The 9,800-nt window shown below is 44.4% G+C and overlaps 1 protein-coding gene across 1 annotated transcript; it reads left to right on the top strand.

Moving 5' to 3' along the window:
* The first annotated feature begins 2,086 nt into the window (after positions 1–2,086).
* Positions 2,087–9,436, top strand: IPP (intracisternal A particle-promoted polypeptide). The gene is made up of 8 exons (XM_030496548.1): positions 2,087–2,471; positions 2,650–3,081; positions 3,362–3,517; positions 4,263–4,430; positions 5,217–5,354; positions 5,649–5,771; positions 6,447–6,667; positions 7,614–9,436. Exons 1-8 carry the CDS (start codon positions 2,174–2,176, stop codon positions 7,836–7,838), a joined length of 1,761 nt encoding a protein of 586 aa, XP_030352408.1. The 5' UTR covers positions 2,087–2,173; the 3' UTR covers positions 7,839–9,436.
* The last annotated feature ends 364 nt before the right edge of the window (positions 9,437–9,800 follow it).

Here is a 9,800-nt window from a genome sequence, read left to right as displayed (position 1 = left end):
CTCTGTGGGATAACACAGGGAGGACTGCAGTGCTCCTTGGCGCTCTGGCACAGCACAGGGGGGTTTCAACATAAAGCCTAAGTCACTTGTTTGTGAGATTCTTCTCACTGAGGGGTTTTGGCACTGTGACAGCAGCACTTCTGTGCAGGCATGAGCAGCGGGACATGGTGAGGAGCACAGGGCATGCCTTTTTTGTCACCTGTCCTATATGTCAGGCAGCATTCAGCTGGCTTATTGGCAAATATCATGTTAGGAGCCTGTTAACTTCAAATTGAAGACATTTTTCATTCCTTCACTGTCATTGTTGGTGTTAGTTAATCAAAAAGCTCCTCATTATACAGAGCAATTTCTCACTGTCAAACGTGCTGTCAGACTTATTCTTGAAAATCTACAGCTTGTTTGGGAAATGCACAACAGTACATGGGAACGTTAGCTCCATCTTGTACGGCTTCGGTACGGTTACGGAAGGAACACGCTAAAGCAGTGCCCTCTTCTGGAGGCAGAACCGTTCAACCACATTAAGACAGGACAGGACAGGCCTTCAGGGCAAAATTAGCAGTCTCAGCAGCGCTATTTTGTGTCAGTAAATTTGGCGCTACGGTGTGAAATCCTGGTACTGGCCAAGTATCTAACAGCTGACATCAGCCAGCCACTGAGCCACTGGCATTTAGGAGAATTCTAAGCCCTTTACTCACAGGCCACTTCCGATGAATAAAATGTCAGCATGAGAGGGGTCTGGTTTCTTTACTAATTCATCAACTAAAGGAAAATCCCAATGCATTTATTAGCCTAGCTTAAAATTTAGACTGAGTTATATCAGCATGCATCCAACTGTGTGTGTGCTTGCAGAAACCTTGTTTTCTATCTAGGTCACTATTTTCTATGGGTATTTTTTTAAGACCAGCTCGAAAGGTAATTTTACCACTCTATTGTCAAGAATGTAATGCTGATGAATGGAGAAACCACCAGTCCCTAGGGAGTACCACGATTCAGATTCCTTCCAGAAGCATATTTAAAAAGTTATTACAGTGAAACACAGAATCATGAGAAAAGCCTGAGGGGCCATGACCATTGTAACTGTAAGCAGACATGTTTTTTCTTTCCCAGTCTCACAGTAAACAGATATGGAAGTGTTCCAAGGGGCTCTCTGATTGCTTTTTGCTTTGGCTGCAAGTCATGTTGCTGGAACAGATGTGAAAAACCCAGGAGGCATGCTTTTCTCTCAGAATCAGTGCCAGCTCTGCCAGACCCAGTGACCATGTGCGTGTTAACTCGGTATGTGATGCTCTTCCCCCGCTCAGTGCTGAGGCATGCTGTGAGTCCATGAATCACGCAGACTAAGACGGAAGCATGCTCTGCCTCAGGATCAGTGCTGACCCCAATGGCCCACATGGTAGTGCTACAGGACACTGTGATGAATGAAACATTCATGCTGGAATGAAGAGGAAGGCTCAAACATGGCATGATGCTAAAGAAAGGAAGAATGTGGGCTGGCTCAGCCTCCAGTCAGTGCTGGCTCCAATGCCACAGGCCTTGTCTCCTGTCAGCGCAGTGTCTCCTGTCTCTGGGGCTCCCCCAAGCAGATAGCAGCTGTGGTTTCTCCCCAACACTGCCATGTTTCTCTCTCGCAATCACAGATTAAGGTAGCTGGGAACCCAGTTTGCAAAAGCATACCTGAGGGGAATGTGATGGATGGAGTGTGATAGCTCATTTGCCGTTCACCAGTTACCTCAGCATCAGCCGGTGACTGAACCTCTCAGGGGACCACCTTTAACCAAGAAAGCTCCTCACAGAGCCGGCAGCGCGCCCAAGGTGCGGTGGCCAGAGGCGCCTGCGGCGGTGAACAGGCTCCAGAGAGCCAAGCGACCAGGCGAGCACGTAGAGAAGGGATCAGACAGACCTACCACCACCCGGGCAGGTCCACCTCCTACACCCGCTGAGAGAGAAGGGTGCTCAGCACACAGAACACCTCAGCAAAGGCTCTTTTGCGAATCCCACCATGAGGAAACGCTCCCACCTCAGCGGGACAATCGCGCCCTCCCGCCAACGGCCTCCCCCTCCTCAGCGCATGCGCCACGGGCGGGCTGAGCCGGGCGCCGCGGGCGGCGGTGCGCATGCGCCAGCGCTGCCCCTCGGGTAGGGGAAGGGGGGTGCCGGCACCTCAGGGACCGCGATGGCGAGCGCCGCGGTGGGGAAGGGTGGCGGGAGCTCCGCCAGCTCCGTCTCCGACCGGCATGCCCGCCTCCTCCTGGCCCAGATCAACCGGCTGCGGGCCGGGCAGAGCTTCTGCGACGTGCGGCTCGAGGTGGGCCCGGAGGCGTTCGCTGTGCACCGCCTGGTGCTGGCGGCCAGCAGCCCCTACTTCGCGGCGCTCTTCGCGGGTGGCATGAAGGAGTCCGGCCGGGATGTGGTGCGGATCGCGGGGATCGAGGCGGACACCTTCCACACGCTCCTCGACTTCATTTACACAGGTAACGGCTGATGGGGAGCGGCGGGGATCGTTGCTCGACGGCCGGGCAGGGATGACGGTTGCCCGACAGCCAGGCTGGACAACCGTCATGGCCAGTTGTCCGATGGCCGGGCCAGGGTGGGGGCTGCCTGATGGTCACAGGCTGGAGCAGAGCCCCGCTGTCATGTGCGTGCCCGCAGGGGTGGTGAGCATCGGGGAACACAACGTCCAGGAGCTGATCGTCGCCGCTGACATGCTGCAGCTCACCGAGGTGGTGGAGCTCTGCTGCGAGTTCCTGAAGGGGCAGATCGACCCGCTGAACTGCATCGGCTTCTTCCAGTTCTCCGAGCAGATCGCCTGTCACGACTTGATGGAGTTCACCGAGAGCTACATCCATGCACACTTCCTGGAGGTGCAGAGCGGGGAGGAGTTCCTGGCGCTGACAAAAGAGCAGCTGATTAAGATCCTGCGAAGCGAGGACCTGAGCATCGAGGACGAGTACCAGGTTTTCATAGCGGCAATGCAGTGGATTTTGAAGGATGTGGGAAAAAGAAAGAAATATGTCGTAGAAGTACTGGAGCCTGTTCGATTCCCTCTGCTGCCAGCACAAAGGCTATTAAAATACATAGAAAGTAAGTGAAAGAAGGAAAGAATATCAGATGCTTGTATCTGAGCAAACCATGTGTTGTTCAGTTACTGTATTTTGATGGATTTTTATAGATTAATAGTATGAGTGAAAAGACTTATTCTATAGCAAACAAGTTGTATTTTTTAACAAACAAGCACAGCTTACTTTAAAAACAAGTCTTATAAAAGTAGGCAATCTTGATTTGCCTGCTGGTTTAGGAGAACATAACTTTTCAACAACTGACTTACCATCTGTAACTTTTCACTGTGCCTTGTTTCCTCAAGGTATTCCAGATTTCAGCCTTCGGGTGGCCCTGCAAACCCTGTTGAAAGAATATTGTGAAGTCTGTAAATCTCCCAAAGAGAACAAGGTCAGCAGTTTTCTGCAAGCTTCTAAAGGTCGTCCCCGGAGGAAAGCCAGGAAGTACCTTTATGCAGTAGGTTAGAATGTGGCTGCTTGAACCTTGTAAAACAAGTGATGAAGTAGTATCTCGTATTACAGTACTGAAGGAGATACTGGATTATTTTTTTTTAATCAAAAGATATAAAAATAGTAAAATGTTTCATCTGGCTGAGTTGCCATGTTAGCTGCTTTCTGCTTGGAATTGCACAAAGGTCCTGCATTCACATGTCTTGTCATTATGACATGGCATTCAAAGCCTAGATTTGCTTTTTAGAAATTATTTGCCTAGGATGGAAAGCTGCAAATCAGCAGATGATTTGCCTATGGTTCACTGCTGGAATGGTGTACACAAACTCACTGCACTCCTTGTTCTTGTGGAGGTTGAAGTTTTCTCTGTCCAGGATAGTTTGGTTCATGTGATAGGATAATTGAAATTGCAAGTTTTGAGCAAGGCTGCAGCTATGTATTGGAATGCTCTTCTTTCACCTTATGGAAAGTAACATTGATTTAAGATAGCACAGGCTGGTCTCTGTGTTTTGCTAAGAACACAAATGATATTTGTAGCGCTGAGGTACGGTGGTCAGCTCAGGCACAACTTATGTGACCCTCCAGCCAACCATTCTTCCTTGTGTACTAGAGAAACAATGCTACTTGGAAAAGTCCAATTCCTACTAGAAGTGGCTAACAAATGTTACCATCATTTTTTCTGATGGTTTAGATAAAGCAGCATGGGGACCAGCAGGAAGCTCCTACTCAGCTGTGATCTCTCCACTTACTTTCTAGGTGGGTACACCCGGCTGCAAGGAGGACGCTGGAGTGATAGTAGAGCCCTCAGCTGTGTGGAGCGATTCGACACCTTCAGCCACTACTGGACCACAGTGTCCTCTCTCCACCAGGCCCGGAGTGGGCTTGGTGTGGCTGTGGTGGGAGGAATGGTCTATGCCATTGGAGGTAACAGCTGAAATATGCTTTCTTTTTAACACAGATACTAGAGAACTCTTCCTGTAAGTGGTTCTGAGGAACCTAACAGTAGATAAGACAACTTCTAGATATAATAACAATTGAATAGGGGATTCTTGGTTCTCTCTGTCAGTGCTCTGTTTGGGCTCCTGTACGGCCATTTTTTACTAACCTACTCTCCCCTCATGGTATAGCAACTCACAGGTAGGCATATGGACATGTGCAGATACGCTGAGATATATAGTTGGATATTCTGTGGACTTTGTGTACCACCACTAACACCATTTCTTTTCTCACTTGTAGTCTAGCAGAAGCCCATAGCCTAAAAGGCAGTAGTACAAGACAGACCACTTGTTGTCTGCCTACCTGGAAAGGCTCGTTATGTATGTTTGCTCAAGGATGTGATGAGTAGCTCAGCTCTACCAGCCCATCATTAAAGAACGCATATGTATACTGTTTTTGTCATCACGGAACATATTCTTTGGTCTTGAAAACACCATCAGTTGTGCTATGGAGTAAAAAGTGTGTAGCACTGTAGTTGTCTGCCCCTCTGATGCTTTCAATAATGGTTTGGGAAACTGTTGATGAAAGCTGTTCCTAGTGATGATTCAGTTCTGGGTGTAAACAAAGCTTTTGCTACTTTGGCTGTTTGGTTAGCTGAAAGAAAGATCTTGTATTCAAGTGTTGTCTGTCCTGTAAGGAGCTGAAGAATGCTTCTATACCTGCAGTGCAAAACAGTGCATTTCCCTTTTGTCTTTTCTTGCTCTTATTATGCAGGTGAGAAGGACTCGATGATTTTTGACTGTACTGAATGTTATGATCCTGTTACTAAGCAGTGGACCACTGTGGCTTCCATGAACCACCCTCGTTGTGGGCTGGGAGTGTGCACATGCTATGGTGCTATCTATGCTTTGGGTAAGTTTTGGGGGTTTTCTAGGTGAAGTTAATTTTAAAGGTGTTAATTCATGGAACTTGTAAAATTATTTGATCTTAAATACTACATCTTGGTGTTGCAAATTTGCAAACTCAAGTTTTGTAAAACAGCTGTTTACTTGAGCATTAGTATACCAAATCTTTATGGATTATTGTTCAGTTGTAACTTATTTCTGTCCTGAAACTGTGTCTAAATTTTGGACTATATTCTAAAAATGCAGCTAACGCACAGCTTCATGCCATTAAATTCTTTCCTGTCTTTGCTGTCATTTGTAGGAGGTTGGATTGGAGCAGAGATTGGCAACACAATTGAAAGATTTGATCCTGAAGAAAACAGTTGGGATGTGGTGGGAAGCATGGCTGTGCCCCGTTACTACTTTGGCTGTTGTGAAATGCAAGGTGAATATTAAGTTTGTATCCATAAACAGTTCTGAGAGGCACCGGATTTTGAAGCTTTATGTTTTGGTCATGAATTTTTACCTTTGTCTTGTACTGTGCTATCAGTTGCACATAATTGTGCCTCACTTATTTGTTCTTCTAGTACCATATTTTTAAATCTGCAGAACTGAAAGACTGTATATGAAGTTCTTTGTCTTCTGCCTTTTATCTCATGATCTCATGGTTTTTACGTGGCTGCTGGTATGGTTATCCAGCTAGTCTCTTAACAGCTTCCCAAGACTGCTTTTATTTACCTTTCATATTTGGGTTTGTGTGTGTTTCTTTATGACAATCTGAAGAGTTGCCACACATCACTTTAAGACAGGCATGTGTAAAGACTTGATCTATAAATGGGCTTATTAAGCATTTGGTCCAGGCCTGGTCAGCAGTTGCAGCCTTCTGAATTCTCTCCCCCACACTTGATTAATTATTGCTTTCATCAGAGCTTTTAGTGCTTGAGCCTCAAGGTACTCATTTGAAAGCTCTGTGTCTGTTACTAATGAACAAATGGAGGATTTTTATCTGGCATTCTTAAGCCATCTTAATATTAGGCTGAAACTTGTATTGTGACAGACATTTTCTGTCTTTCAAACCTTTGTGTTATGAAACCTAACAGAGGAGAAACTGTTTCTACAGGTTTGATTTATGTTGTTGGTGGTATCAGCAATGAAGGAGTAGAGCTACGTTCTGTTGAAGTCTACGACCCAATATCTAAACGTTGGTCTGAGCTTGCTCCAATGGGCACCCGAAGAGCGTATCTTGGTGTAGCTGCTCTCAACGATTGTATCTATGCTGTGGGAGGCTGGAATGAAGCTCAGGATGCACTTGCTACTGTGGAGAAATACTGCTTTGAAGAGGTATGGTAGAATCCCTTTCTTTCATAAATGTAGATTTCATCAACTTTGTATAAGATGCTCTAGAGGGGGCCTGCTTCCTTTCTTTACAAACAAAAAAGTTGGAAGTTCCATTTCCTTTTCGCTACTGGCTGCTAATCTGAGTGAAACCAAGCCTCAGTGACCTCGGGGTCTGTCTGTCCTAACAAGTCTGTAGAATCTTGCTATCCAGCTTAGTGGAGTGTTTACAAAGTTGCATGCAGGCTTTTGCAAAACTGAAAGCAAACCAATACTGACGATGCATAGATATACTGTCCTTTGGTAAATATGTATCAGGGTTAAGATGGGTGATAGATTGCCCCTCTGCAATAGAATGAGCAATGATCTGACTAAAGAGAAAATACTTCCTGAAAAAGGAAGAGTTGCCCTTTGGAAAAGTTGAGGATCTTTCTTCCACTTCAAAAAGTAGTGGTGTTTCAGCTTAACTAGAAGAATCACTTTGAACACTTAAACTTTTGGATAAGGTAAGAAATTATTCCTGACTGTTATTGCTCATGTTCCTATGATGCTTTTTGGAGCAGTGGCTACTATTAAAAGCAGAACATAATCCAGTGTGCCATTCTGTTTTGCTTTTGTAATCAAATCCAATTTTTCCTTATTTTCCACCTCAAACTGTGTACTAGTCTCTATTTTGGAGACAGACTGCATCTTGCAGTGACTGAGGAAAGGGAGAGGAGTTGTGTACAGATGTTATGTGACTCTTTAGTGACTAGCATGATTTGGACTGCTTGTGAATGTGCTGTCATTCCAGTCTTGATAATCCTCTTGATAATGTACACATACCATACCTAAGCCTGTGAAGTGTGTATGTAGTGTTCTTTGTATATGTTTCAATCTTTAAGCTTTAAACTTTTATCAGAACTGGGGCTTGCTCCAAAACTACTTGCTGACTATTTCACCTTCTCATTAGGAAAAGTGGGTTGAAGTTGCATCAATGAAGATACCAAGAGCTGGGGTCTGTGTTGTGGCTGTGAATGGATTTCTTTATGCTTCGGGAGGCCGAGCTCCCAGTCATGATTTTGCTGCTCCGGTAACCTCTGACTCTGTTGAAGTTTATAACCCTCATACAGACAGTTGGACTGAAATTGCCAACATGATCACCAGCCGCTGTGAAGGAGGTGTAGCTGTGCTGTAAAACACAACAAAGAAAACTTGTTCAAGGAATGAGTAAATCTGCCTCCTCAGATTTCTGGTTTCATTGGCCAGAAACCTAACACAGGAGCTTCAGTAGAGACAGTGGAGAACTAGATCAGAGGGCTTTCCTAAGCAAAAGAAATACTAAAACTCTTGCCCTTCAAAGTAAATTGGCTTACCTGACGTCTGTCTCGGGAAGTATCCTGTTAAGAGTAGGAATGACTCTGACTCTATTTAGCTTACTGAAATAAGTGGTGAATATGCCCTGTAAGAATCTGAAGAAATCATTCCAGCACATTAGAGGCAGTAATCAGATTGTTAACTCTGTCAGGTGCACCAAAGCTAACATCTTTAGCTGCTTTTACAATCTGGAAGAAGATTACTATAGACAGCTAGGAGTTACCTGTAGATAAGAGCAGGTGGGCTACTTGGTTAGCATTAGTTGTCCTTTTCTGATAGAGGGGAAAAAAAGGAAGGTAACAGATGGGGAAGACTTGGTATTTCTACTTATGACCTCAATGCATTTGAGCCTCTTTGCTGCTGCTGGACATGACGGGTATTACATATGAATTGGATATTTACTTTCTGGCCATTCCGCTAACTTGGATGGTGAGTGGCTGAGATTTTCCTATTTTGGAAGGTGGTTCTCACAGTTCTAATAATGTCATTCCACTTCAGCAGAGGCTTTACTTCTCAGTGGTTTCAGTGATGACAGTAGACCTCCTTTTTGTGTAAGCTCTGATGAATTTTAAATGGAAATGCTATTCATTAGATTAGCTGTTCTGTTTAGGACTGCTCTTAGTATAAAAATGTAGGGAAAGCCTTTTGCCCCCAACCCCTGTAGTTAAACGTGGTTTTATCCTGTGTGACACGCAGAGGCTTGGCATTGCAATACATGCTATTCTACAAGGTACACACCTCCATCTTTGCTACATCTTATATCCTGCCTTTTCCAGACTTGAGCAAACAGAGGTTTTTGTGATAGAATTAGCTGCATTCAGCATTGAAGTGATGCTATTAGTGCATTTTGTCTTAAGGGGTTTGTGTAAGGAACTTAGATACACTTAGTAGAGCAATACTAAGAGTTTGGAGTTATTTCTAGATTCATTTAATTAACATACTTGAAGTTGCTTTTTGCACAATATGACTGCATTTTCTGCGCAACTGCAGATGATTTGGATGGAGTCTGAAATAAGGCTGCTTGAACTTTGATAGTGTTATTCTAGAATACAAAACCGCAACTGGAATGTCACAAAACAGGATGCCTGCACTGTGTAGACAAAGGAGCATTCATGCTGTCTAAGTCAATATCCCCTCTGTAAAATTAACAAATTAATACATGAATAAAATCCTCCAAGGTGAGCATTGCAGGTACTGTAAGAATCTTGCTCTTACATTCTAACATAGGGTTGGGAGAGTGCCAGACTGAAACATGCTTGATGATGGAACATTTGTTTCTCTGATTGTTCTATAAGCTTGTGTGTGCTTTTACTTCCAAGATTTCTTATGTGTGTGAACTAATCTCTATTCTCGTATTTTTTTCCAAGTTTAAGCTTGTTTTAAATAGCTTTTCATAATAAAATGCATTTTCAGAACTGACTGTGGAATGCTCTTGAATAGGTTGGCTTCCTGTCACTGCTACTTTCAAGTAACAGGTCCTTTTTTTACTGGAAATCCTATTTCCTTGCAGGACACTAGGAAAAGATTGTTTATAAATGTTGACTATTTGAAAGTTGCAAGTAAGACACTAGGAAGAAAATACTTGTGTATTTCTCTTCTTAGAAGCCTGGCTGCCTTGCTAACTCTGCAGCCCTCTCTGTGATCAAATGATAGGTTGTATCTCATAGGCTTTCTTCTTTACTTTCAGGATCCCTCACGGAACTATTTGAGGAACATGACTTTAGCTGTATTTTATTTGTTTGGGAACTAGGAGTTCACTTCTAATCCCTACCCATAAACTTCC

The sequence above is a fragment of the Strigops habroptila genome, chromosome 8 (genome assembly GCF_004027225.2).
Source record: "Strigops habroptila isolate Jane chromosome 8, bStrHab1.2.pri, whole genome shotgun sequence".
NCBI lineage: Eukaryota > Metazoa > Chordata > Aves > Psittaciformes > Psittacidae > Strigops > Strigops habroptila.
This window is presented reverse-complemented; position numbering and strand designations above follow the sequence as displayed.